Source organism: Heptranchias perlo, chromosome 32 (genome assembly GCF_035084215.1).
Source record: "Heptranchias perlo isolate sHepPer1 chromosome 32, sHepPer1.hap1, whole genome shotgun sequence".
Taxonomy (NCBI): domain Eukaryota; kingdom Metazoa; phylum Chordata; class Chondrichthyes; order Hexanchiformes; family Hexanchidae; genus Heptranchias; species Heptranchias perlo.
The window spans coordinates 18,893,167-18,905,854 of NC_090356.1; the positions used below are offsets into that span (position 1 = coordinate 18,893,167).

Consider the following 12,688-nt stretch of genomic DNA (forward strand, 5'->3'; position numbering starts at 1 on the left):
GTTGTCTTGACTTTTCTCATCAGATTTCTAAATTTTCCCTCACTGCACCCTCTCCTCTCTTTCCCCCCCCCCCCCCCCCAACCTTTTTAGTTTAAAGCCCTATCTACAGCCCTAGTTATTTGATTCGCCATTACCCTGGTCTCAGCCCGGTTTAAGTGGAGTCCGTCCCAATGGAACAGCTCCCTCTTTACCCAATACTGGTGCCAATGCCCCATGAATTGAAACCCCTGTCTCCCACACCACTCTTTGAGCCACGCATTTAACTCTCTGATCTGTTTGTCCCTATGCCAATTTGCACATGGCTTAGGTAGTAATCCAGAGATTATTACCTTTGAGGTTCTGCTTATTAATTTAGACCCTTAGGCATGGGTATTAAAGGATGTGGATGGAGTTAAGATACAGATTAGACATGATCTAATTGAATGGCCGAAGAGGCTGAATGGCCTCCTCCTGTTCCCATGTAACATGGTTGTGGTTTACTGAGGGCATCTCTGTGATTTCAACCATTCAAACTCAACAACAAGTGCAACAGCTGCAGTCAGTGGAGGTTCAACTCGTCTACAGCTTCAAGTTAAGGCTGCTTTACAAATTTATTTTTGTGGCCGTTATGCTCTTCAAGGTGAGGGATTTAGTGCTCAATGGGGAATGGAACATTTTCCATTTCAGGTACCCAGTGCATTTAAGCACTCCCAGGTCAGGCATAGCACAGGTTAGGTGCAGAGTAATGTTTTCTTTGCACTGACCTAACCTGCACCAGTGTGACGGTTTCCATTTCCCACACCAGCCATCCCATGGGCTCTCCAAATTATGAACAATTTTGTGCTGTGAGTAGATGTCCACTAGCAGCTGGGTGGAGTCTGCCTAGCTATTTCATGTAGGGACCTTCCAGCCAGCTTTCATCCCATCAGCCTGGGCTGGACATTAAACATAGGTCCGACAGATTGAAAGGCCAGTGTCTATCCCATTGTGTCACCCCCCCCCCCCCCCCCCCCCCCACCCTTGCCCCAGGCTGGTTTAATTGAGAGGTCCTGCCTGAGTGGTGGCAGCTCTGGACTGTGCTTCTCAATATTCCTTCCTGTGACATAGTCTGATGATTTGGTCCCTCCCACAGGTCTTGTCCTTGAAGGAGTCGGAGAAGGCAATTCTCTCAGAGAAGCTGACCAATGGTCAGCGTGAACTCGCCAACGTTTCAATGGAAATGGAGCAGCTGAGACGAGACGCTGCCAGCCGGCATGAGCAGGACCAAGTGCGTAAGGTCGTCTCCATCTGCTGTGTAACATCAGTGTCTCTGCTTTGCCACTGAAAAGAATAACCTAATGCTTAAACAGTGCCGCTCAAGGGCAACAAAGCTGGTGACTTCACATAGCATTAAACAGTTCAGAGCCATGCTCAGGTTATCCATGCAGAGTTGAGATGAGTGACCCAGGAGTAGGTGTTAAGAGTGCAGACAGAAGCCATCGTCCACACTGTGGAGAGAGGAAATTTGTGCGCGCGCGCACACACACACACACACACACACACACACACACACACACACGCAGGTATGCATACGCACATACATAGATGTGCGCGCGCACGCAGATACACACAGACATAGGGACAAGGGCACACAGACACAGATGGACATGCACACATAAACAGACATACAGGGACAAACACGCAGACATGGACACACACACACACACACACACACACACACACACACAAACTTTTGGAAGGGTCATGTGGAATTTCTGGCCCTATATGGGACAAAGCTACTCAGTTGATATTATGGGCAAGGGGCACACGCGGTGAGTGGGCAAGTCCATTTTGAGCTCAGATAGTGTATCCATGTTGGAGAGCCTTTAGATGTTTGGTGTATGCTGGAGGGGTGGATTTTTCAATGTGGTTCCATTCATCATTCTGTGTCTCTGGGATGGCCGGGTGTGGGATTCTGTGTCTCTGGGATGGCCGGGTGTGGGATTCTGTGTCTCTGCGATGGCCGGGTGTGGGATTCTGTGTCTCTGGGATGGCCGGGTGTGGGATTCTGTGTCTCTGCGATGGCCGGGTGTGGGATTCTGTGTCTCTGCGATGGCCGGGTGTGGGATTCTGTGTCTCTGCGATGGCCGGGTGTGGGATTCTGTGTCTCTGGGATGGCCGGGTGTGGGATTCTGTGTCTCTGGGATGGCCGGGTGTGGGATTCTGTGTCTCTGGGATGGCCGGGTGTGGGATTCTGTGTCTCTGGGATGGCCGGGTGTGGGATTCTGTGTCTCTGGGAAAGCCGGGCGTAGAATTCCTGATGTTTGTCCTCTGCTTCATCCTTTGCACTCAGACCATGACACGTCCTGTCCCTCGTTTCCTGCAGAGCCAAATTAATAGTTTGACATCGGAGTTGAAGAATTTCCATGCCCAGTTTGAAGAAACTGTCACCGCCCATGGGCGAGAGGTGAAGAACCAGAATGAACAGGTCAAAGACCTGATGAAACAGCGTGAAACCGTACTCCGAGAGGTTGGTGTAATGAGAAGAAAAGTGCATATCCATGCAAGCCGAGTAAACTTCGGTAAAACTAAATAGAGGTGTACAATCTTAGAATTGATTAGCAGGTGTAAGTTTTATTATTTTACACAGGATTGCTGTCTGATTTGTCACCTGTTTTGAATATGGGCATCAGATTGGCTGTTTTCAAGTGACCTTCCCAGTGTGTATTGACTCCCTCGTGATGATTGTTAATGCCTCTCAATGTAATAACAGACAGACTGGTGAAATGGGCAGACACATGGCAGATGAAATTTAACACAGAGAAGTGTGAAGTGATACATTTTGGTGGGAAGAATGTGGAGAGGCAAGATCAACTAAATGGTACAATTTTAAAGGGATTGCAGGAACAGAGAGACCTGGGGGTTTAGGTACACAAATCTTTGAAGGTAGCAGGACAAGTTGAAAAGTCTGTTTAAAAAGCATATGGGATTCTGGGCTTTATTAGTAGAGGCATAGAGTACAAAGACAAGGAAGTTATGCTAAACCTTTTATAAAACACTGGTTAGGCCTCAACTGGAGCATTGTGGGCACCACACTTTAGGAAGGATGTCAAGGCCTTAGAGAGGGTGCATAAGAGATTTACTAGAATGATACTAGGGATGAGGGACTTCAGCTATGTGAAAAATCTGGCGTTGTTCTCCTTAGAGCAGAGAAAGTTAAGAGGAGATTTGATAGAGGTGTTCAAAATCATGAATGGATTTAAATAAGGAGAAACGGTTTCCAGTGCCAGAAGGGTCAGTAACCAGAGGACACAGATTTAAGATGATTGGCAAAAGAACCAGAGGAAACATTTTTTTTACGCAGTGAGTTATGATGTGGAATTCACTGCCTGAAAGGATGGTGGAAGCAGATTCAATAATAATTTTCAAAGGGGGATTGGATAAATAGGGAAAAAAATTACAGGGCTATGGGGAAAGAGCAGGGGAATGGGACTAATTGGATAGCCCTACCAAAGAGCCGGCACAGGCATGATGGGCCAAATGGCCTCCTTCTGTGCTGTATCATAATATGATATTATGAAACCCAGCTAGCCACTCCATTCATAGTGCCCTCGCCATATTGAATCGCAGAATTTTGCAGCACAAAATAGGCCATTCGGCCCATTGGGTTTGTGCCAGCTCTCTGAAAGAGCTATCCGCTTATCCCCATTCCTATGCTCTTTCCCCATACCCTTTAATTTAAAAATATATATATATATCCACTTCCCTTTTAAAAGCTATTAGGGATTTTGCTTCCAACGCTGTTTCTGATAGGACATTCCATATTCTAACAACACTCTGCTTAAAAGAATACCCAAAACTGAACACAATATTCTAACTTTGATCTCACCAATAATTGGTATAGTTTAGTGTTACCTCTTTGCTTTTGTACTCTATACCTCTATTTACAAAACCTAAGACCCTATATGCTTTATCAACTTGTCCTCAAAATTTTAAAGATTTATGCATCTGTACCCCTAAGTGTCTTTGCTCCTCTACTCTTTTTAAAGTTTTACCATTTAGTGTATATGTCCTCTCCTTATTCATCCTCCCAAACCTCAAGTTTTCCCCTGTTTCATTTTATCTCACATCCATCTCCCAATCTACTAACCTGTTTTAAGTTCTGCTGGAGTTGCTTAGTCTTTTTCACAGCTAACCATGGTCCCTATTTTTGTGTTGTTTGCAAATTTTGATATTGTGCCCCCTTTATCCAAGTCCAGCTCATTATATACACTTTTTGAGAAGAGTAATAGTCCCAACACTATACTTGTTTACATCCCTCCAGTCTGAAAAACATCCACTAACCCCTACTCTCTGATTTCTGTCCTTTAATACACTTCCTATCCATGCTGCCACACTCCTTTTAATACAGTCTCTCTTCATTTTAGCAACAAAATCTGGCAATCCTTTTCATATTTTTACTTACCAAAAGCTACAGTACCAGAGTGCGAATCCTGACTGGGAGAATCAGGATTTAATCCCAGTTTTGACTGCTGTTCACACTTGGGATGCTGAATGTAGAACCCAGAAAAGACCATTTAGGTCATGTGAAGGGATAAATTGCTGTTCTGTGGTGTGTTCCCCAGTTCAATCACTGATACCCTTCAGTACTTAGTGTCACAGCTGAATGACCCTGCTTTATGACCAAACGAAGGGTATGTTTTGTTACTGCAGATGAATTTTCTTTTGATCTCCTAACACCCTCTTACTTTGATTCTCCATTATTGTCCTGAATCAGCCCATTCTTTTTTAAAGTACATTTTTCCCTCTTTCTTTCCCCCCCCCGCCCCCCCACTATTTTCTCCCCTCCTCCCCTGAAGGTGCTAACTCTTGTTGGGGAACAGTGACAGATCCGATCGCTGGACTCCAGTAGCTCAGCCAAGTGGCATTCTTCATGCATGAGCTTAGACACTGCTCAACCAATTAGGGAGAAATCAGAGCCGACGCCAATCCTGCCCTCACCCGTTATCCGAAGACCTGCACTTTACAGCAGGAGTTACTGGATAATGATGAGGGGTGGGAACGCTGGCTGATTGTTTTCCTCTCCCTAGCCCGAGGGCACTGTGGCAAATTTCGGCCTCTACTGAGATTAGTTAACTCGGCACAGACTAGCGATTGCACTCATGATTTTCCTGGCCTTTTTTTGGCTCCACGCCACACCATGAGGTGCATTTAGCCATGAGCAATTGCAGTGGCCAATTAGCTATTTCCAAATGTTCTCAGTTGCAGCAACCATGGGAAATAAGGAGAAAGTGGACTTTGTAGTTGGGCCGACGGTCAAACTACCAGTTTATATCATAGCTAACCCACATGCTGGAGTAAGCACCAACTTCCCTTTGTAGGTGGAGGAGCTGAAGACACAGCTTCGAATGGCTGAAGATGCCCGCGATGGCATCCGGCGTGACCTAATCGAAGCTCACCGGAAGATCCGCGAGCAGCAGGAGGCTCAGGAGGTGCAACGCAAAGAAATCGTGGACCTGAAACGTTTGCTAACCGATGAAGTGAAGGAGAAGGAGGCGGTTCAGCAATCAAACGAAGAGCTGAGATTCAACATCAAGAAAACGGAGAGCGAAAGGATCAGGTGCGTTACTGTGCGGGAGGATCAAATGTTCCCGTCAGTGTTTGAATAAGAAGTACAATTTTCTTCCTTCTCTCCTGAAGTTGTTGATTTGTGCTAAGATATGGGTTCCATGGGTGTCAGCAACTTCTGATATCTCACCAAAGTTGATATTCTTTATGTTTAAGCCTAAACAGCGAGTGCCAACAGACTTAGGGGGCCATCACAGTTAAGTGTTGTCTACCCCGCCCCCTCAGTTCTTAATATGCACACTTTTACACCCCTCCTGTTGCACTGAAATCAGTTACCTCAACACAAACCAGGGTCTGTCTGTCTCCCTTCCCCTCCCTTCCGTTCCTTGCCCTTCTTCCTTCCCTCACTCCCTCCATTCATTTAATCCTGTTCATAAGAACATAAGAAATAGGAGCAGGAGTAGGCCAATCGGCCCCTCGAGCCTGCTCCGCCATTCAATAAGATCATGGCTGATCTGATCCTAACCTCAAATCTAAATTCATGTCCAATTTCCTGCCCGCTCCCCGTAACCCCTAATTCCCTTTACTTCTAGGAAACTGTCGGAAACTGTTCTGTGCTGATCTTGGCCAGGGTGGCACTGGGGCTGTACAACCAGCCCCAGCACCCCAGGTGTAGAGAGTAAAATATGTGATGGGTCCCATCCAATGATCCTCAGTGGAAAATGTGTGGGTGTGAATAGCCTGCCAACAGCAAGGTGCCAGAGGGCTGCCAGTGACCTAGAAACTGTACCCCAGACTGCACCTTCAGGAGAGGAGAGGAAACAATAATGGCGTTCAGCTGCTGGAGCTGTTAATGAGGAAACTCCTGCATCTTACAATCTGTTCTATTCTCAGTTTGAAACGAGCCAATGAGGAGAAGGAACAGAAGATGTCTGTGCTGGAGGAGGCAAAGGCAAACGGTGAGAAGGAATCAGCAGATCTTCGAGCGAGTCTCCGAGAGGTCGAAAAATCCCGCCTGGAAGCAAGGCGCGAACTTCAAGACCTGCGCCGACAGGTACCAACAATCAAGAGATATTCAATTTGGTTAATTTAAGAAAAGAAACAATCATCGTAGATATTTAATAGAGTTTATAGGGTATCAGTGTAAGTCCCAATTATCGACACCATTTTAAATGGGAATAGAATGGGGGATATATATACCCTGCTCACAAGCCACCTCTGCTGATAAGATATTTGCTACATTGCTAATCACAGGCTCAGAATTTTACTCTAGACTGGGTTTTCTTTGGGAAAAAGGAGGGTTTGAAGTGACCTAACTGAAGTTTCAAGATTGTGAAAGGAATTGATAAAGTTGATCCAGACAAATAGTTCAAAGGTTGGGAAGGGTTCAAATACCGATACATAATTCAAATAAGTAAAACAAAAAATGAGAAAGTTACGATTAGGAAAGAAAGTCGATGGAAATTTACAGCCAAAGGGTAATCGAGTTGTGGAATTTATCAGAAAAGAATGTTGAAGCTGACAGTATGAATGGGTTCACGCTGCATTTCTGGAGAGAGGGGGGATAGAGGGATATGATGTGTTGGGCCGTTTCGTTAATCTATGAAAAAGAGGCAGCCTTGTTGGGCTTTAACGGCTTTTTACTTTTCTTAAAAATTCTTTTGTTATATCCCACTGTCATCAGTCCAGCCTGTGTTTTTAATTTTTCCACACTCTGTATCTCTCCAGGCTATTTGTAATGTGTTCCTTCATCTGTGGATAGTCTGCTTAGCTGTGCTGAGGTTGAATTCCAGCTTGGTGCGCTGATTACCCATGCTCAGGTTGAATGCTAACTTGGTGAACTGCTTGGATTAAGTGCCATCATAATGCTCTATTTAGCCTTGCTTGGATTTAATGCCAGATTAGTGCCCTGTTTAACTGTGCATGGATTAAGTGCCAACTTGATGCCCCATTTAGCTGTGCTCGAGTTGAATGCCAACTTGATTCATTATTGCTCCAACATTTTACCTTTATGCTGTGTCAATTGACAGGCAGGCATTTGTATGTCCACTTCCAGACAGAGTTATACCTGAGCTCGCACCTAAAGTCCACTAAAATGATTGAGTTACTTGGCTATTCGTATTTTTTAGTATTGAGAAATTTAAATGAAGGGGCCCACAATGCAGGACACCAACACGGTTAAAAAGAGTAGGCAAGAAGATGAGGCAAATTGTCTGCCATATTACAAGCTTTTTTCTTGCACAAGAGAAGAGCTAGAAGACTGACTGAGAGCATCATTAGGTATTCTGGCATTTGAGTAGGCTTGGTGTTACCACGGTTATAATATCTCAGATTGTTAATTTTCTTTATAACCACTGTTTCATTCCTGGTTTTATTGATCTCAGTTATCACGTCTAATTTCTAAATTCTCCATTGACCAATGTATTCCAATGTAGTAAGTCCCTTTGCTTTAATACAGTCAGGTCCTATGCTCCAGTACAGTAGAGTTTGCATTCTAGTGCTGTAGGGTCCTGCCCTCTACTGCAGTAAGGCCTTGTGGTCCATTGCTGAGGGTTCTTGCACTCCATTGCAGTTTCTTCACTCCAGTACAGTAGAGTCCTGTGAGGTGAGGTAAGGTAATATGGTCTTTTTTCTTGTAACCAATTTCATGTTGATCCCCCAGGTGAAGATGTTGGATAGTGAAAACACGAAGAAGAATAAGGAAGTTGCAGAGCTTCAAGCCCGTGTGACGCTGGACGAACAACGAGAGGAGGAGAGCAGACGTGAGTCATTTGGACTAAAACAGAAAATAGTGCAAACTGAAGCCAGCAGGGAATCCGCTAGGAAAGAGGTGAACAAATTATCTTATTCTTGAGCACAAGCTGACTTAAATACAAAGAGGGTGGAGCTTCTCTCAATGACTTGTGCTTCCATGCATTGCTGTGTGTGGTACTGAGCCGTACAATTCAGAAAGGATCCTGGCTACTAATTACCATCCACGACCATTGCTGGAAAGTACGTGTGTGGTCAGTTTTGGTGCCTGTGGTTCAGAAGTGGAAAATTGGGAAAAAATTGCAAAATAGTTGGTTTGTTTTTCTTCCTTTTTTTTTGTCAGTTTTCTCCCTCCTTCCTTGAAGACACTAACCCCTCCCGAGGACAGGGTCCCATCGACACCTTCCAGTATCTCCCGAAAGTGGCCATGTGAGCCCAAACCGTGTCTGAACGTTATTGGATCATGAAGGGAAATCACAACCGAACCCAATTCTGTCCTCATCCAACACCCACACCTGCATTTTTCCAGCAGGGGTCACTGGTAGCAATCAGGAGCAGAAACCCTAGATAATTTTCCCCTCTACAACCCAGGGTAGCCAAGGCCAATTGTAACACCCCTATTGATCCAGGTTAGAATCATACAGCACAGAAGGAGGCCATTCGGCCCATCGTGCCTGTGCCAGCTCTTTGATAGAGCTATCCAATTAGCCTCACACCCCTGCTCTTTCCCTATAGCCCTGCAGTTTTTTCCTCTTCAAGTATTTATCCAATTCCTTTTTGAAAGTTGCTATTGAATCTGCTCCCACCGCCCTTTCAGGCAGTGCATTCCAGATCAGAACAACTCGCTGCACAAAAGATTTCTCCTCACCTCCCCTCTTGTTCTTTTGCCAATTATGTACAAATCTGTGTCCTCTGGTTACCAACTCTCCTGCCAGTGGATATAGTTTTTCCCAATTTACTCTATCAAAACCCTTCATTTGAGTTCATCCAGCACAGACCGGGAATAGGAACGAGGACTTTCCTGATATGTACAGCTCAGCTACTCACTGGATAAACTCACTCATCCATCGGGGGGAAGCGTTTGAACTGATGCTATCTGATTTATCAACTGGATTGCAACTGGTAACAAGACTGACATTAGTAAAGTGATGTGAATGGGCTCAGTGAGAATTGACCAGGGTTTGAAAACTGAGGTTTTTTCTCTTGATTTCCAGCGAGTGTCTTGTCGTTGCAGGTGACAAACCTTCAGCGGAAGGTGACGGAAATAGAACACGAATTCCGCATCCGGGAGAAAGACCTGTTGGGCAGCCTGGAGGATGCCCAGGGGAATGGAAAAAAGCTTTTGGACAACACGCGCAACCTCGAGTTGAAGCTGGAGAAAGCTCACGCCGAGATCCACGAGCTGTGCCTGAAGCTGAGTGCTGCTGAGGGACGGATGAATGGATTGGAGGCCGAGCTAGCGCGGGTGGAGGGGATGAAGCGGGACGTGGAGTTCAAGCTGGGGAGTCTGCATTCTGCGCTCCGCCGCACGCTGGGAATCAGCCGAACTGGACGGACGCAGAGTCCCGCAATCCGTGGACGCAGCATCTCCCCACACAGACCACAGTCTCCGACAAAAGGTAAACAACATAGAGGAATATTTCAGAAAGGATTTCTGTCATGCTTCTTAGGACTTTAATGGAATTGAACTATAAGTCTGGGAGTTGTAAAAAAAAATACATCTCCCCCTGCAAAATTTAAATCAGATAAATTCATGTGCGCACGCACTCACTCACTGAGTCTGTCTCAATTTCTGTCTGTCTCTTTCTCAATCTCCTGCTCTTGCTTTCTGTCTCTGTATGTGTCCTTGGTGTCTGTCTCTCTTTCTCCTTCCTTGTCTGTATCTCAGTCTTTATCATAATTCTGTCTCTCTGTCCCCTTCGATCTCATTATCTGTCTCGTTATTTCTCTCTCTCATTAAATCTCTCTCTCCCCCTAGGTCTCCTCTATCTCTGTCTCTCTTTTTCTGTATGTCTCTCTTGGTACTTTTTCTGTCTTCATTTCAGGATGTCTCACATTCTCATCATCCTCAATGTCCTAGTGAGTAGTTCAGGTCATTAACAGGAACATATAAGCAACAGGGACCTTGCTGGTTTGTGTGATTTAATACAAATCACTGCACTACTCACTGAGCCATGAAGGGGAGATGGTTTGGAATCTTACAAATATACACATATGAAAGGCATGAAAAAAAAATCATTGTTATTCAGCATATCTGGCATTAGAAATAAAACTACAATTTTCTAGGTCTCCATTATCAACCAAACCACAAGAAGCAGGCCTGGAGGAGTGGGCAATAAGGACAGTGAGAGGGGCATCACCCAGTTCCACTCACAGCAGCTACTTACACAACGGAATTCACAGATTCCTGAGAAAGTCTTAAAAACATTGAGAATATTAAATAGAAAGTGAGAGGGGGAGAAAACACTAAGCAACCTTTCCCTGTGAACTCCTGGTAAATGAATACTTCTGTTAACATGATGGACGATACTGATCGTGGATGAGCCGTGCTCAGGTTTACGGAAATCAGTGTCCTGATGGCTCAATGGGTAAATGCACATCTGGGCTGGCAGTGAACCACACAGACCAGCACGGTTCCTTGTTCGTTGTCTAGTCGTGTTAATTTCAGCTGAAGTGACGGTTGGAGCCCTGCGTATGGCCTCTGTTTGTGCTCCTGGGTTAGGGAGGGGAAGAAATTAGCCCAGGTTTCTGCTCTTGATCACTATCCAGTGATCCCTTTTGGAAAAGTGCGTGTGCATGGATGTTAGGCAAGGGCAGGATCAGTCTTGATATGATGCACGCCATGGTTGAATAGCCTGCTAACATTCACTGTCCAGGCTCATCCGTGAAAGATAGGGCCACCTGGATGAGATAGTGGATGGTGCTCAGTGACCTTAAATCGCACTCCAGCCTGAGTCAGGGCTTCAGGAGTGACCGGGAGAAAGAGGAAAACAATTGGAAAAAAATATTATGTTAAGCTGGAAAGAAAGAAAGATTTGCATTTATATAGCACCTTTCATGACTTCAGAACATCCCAAACTTGCTTCGCAGCCAATGAAGTACTTTTGAAGTGTAGTCACTATTATAATGTAGGAAATGTGGCAGCCAATTTGCGCACAGCAAGATCCCACAGACAGCAAATAACAACAAGGTGATCTGTTTTAGTGATGCTGTTTGAGGGATAAATATTGTCCAGGACACCGGGGAGAACTCCCCTACTCTTCTTCAAAATAGTGTCTTGGGATCTTTAACATCGGCCTGAGAGGGCAGACGGGACCTCGGTTTAACATCTCATCTGAAAAACGGCTCCTCAGACAGTGCAGGACTCCCTCAGTATTGCACTGGATTATGTGCTCAAGTCTCTGGAGTGAGACTTGAACTCATGACCTTCTGACTCAGAAGCGAAAGCGCTACCCATTAAGCCACGACTGACACCTGTAGATGTTGTTGTGTGATTTCAGGTTTTGACAACACCTTCACCACCACACCGGGGGGTCAAGGCAGCCCAATCCCTCAGACTGGAAGCCCTGAGCACAGCAGCACGTCCCGCCCTGCATCACCTGAGCGCTCGTTCTCTCCGACCCGCAGCGAACAATTTGTGGCTGACGTTGACCCAGAAGTGGTTCGAGCAGCGCTGCGAGATTTCCTTCAGGAGCTGAGAGACACGCAGAGGGACCGGGTAAGGATGGAAGCGGGGTCACCCCCACTGGTGCTGAGTGAGACCAAGTAAAGGTGGGGGGGTGGGGAAGGTGTGATCTGTAATAAGGGTATTGAGTTAGGTTGGTTAAGGATGGGAATGGAATCAAAGATTGCTTACAGGCTCTGGAGAAGGTGCAAAAGCGATTTACAAGGATGATACCAGAACTGAGAATTTATAACTATCAGTAAAGACTGAACAGGCTGGTGCTCTTTTCTCTAGAAAAGAGAAGGCTGAGCTAATTGAGGCCTTTAAGATTCTGAAAGCGTTTGATAAGGTAGATGTAGAGAAGATGTTTCCACTTGTGGGGCAGTCCAAAACTAGAGGCCATAAATATAAGATAGTCACTAATAAATCCAATAGGGAATTCAGGAGAAATTTCTTTATCCAGAAAGTGGTTAGAATGTGGAACTTGCTACCACGCGAGTAGTTGAGGCAAATAGGAAAGATGCATTTAAGGGACAGCTAGATAAACAGGAGGGAGAAAGGAATAGAAGGATATGATAGGGTGAGTTGAAGTAGGATGGGAGGAGGCTCTCATGGGGCATAACCACCAGCATAGACCAATTGGGCTGAATGGCCTGTTTCAGTGCTGTAAAATCAAAGTAATTCGTAATTTAGCATATAAAGGCTAGCTAGCACTGGAAGGAATAATATGACTTAGTGTTCAGTAAT

The 12,688-nt window shown here is 45.3% G+C and overlaps 1 protein-coding gene across 1 annotated transcript in view; it reads left to right on the forward strand.

The window, feature by feature from the left end:
- The window catches only part of LOC137301119 (rootletin-like), a 90,565-nt gene that overhangs the window by 43,286 nt on the left and 34,591 nt on the right, over positions 1-12,688 (forward strand). The window contains exons 22-28 of the mRNA XM_067970544.1: positions 1,112-1,246; positions 2,345-2,488; positions 5,340-5,578; positions 6,421-6,580; positions 8,189-8,356; positions 9,512-9,896; positions 11,778-11,995. Of these exons, the coding sequence (XP_067826645.1) occupies positions 1,112-1,246; positions 2,345-2,488; positions 5,340-5,578; positions 6,421-6,580; positions 8,189-8,356; positions 9,512-9,896; positions 11,778-11,995 (1,449 nt within the window). The remainder of the gene's footprint in view (positions 1-1,111; positions 1,247-2,344; positions 2,489-5,339; positions 5,579-6,420; positions 6,581-8,188; positions 8,357-9,511; positions 9,897-11,777; positions 11,996-12,688) is intronic.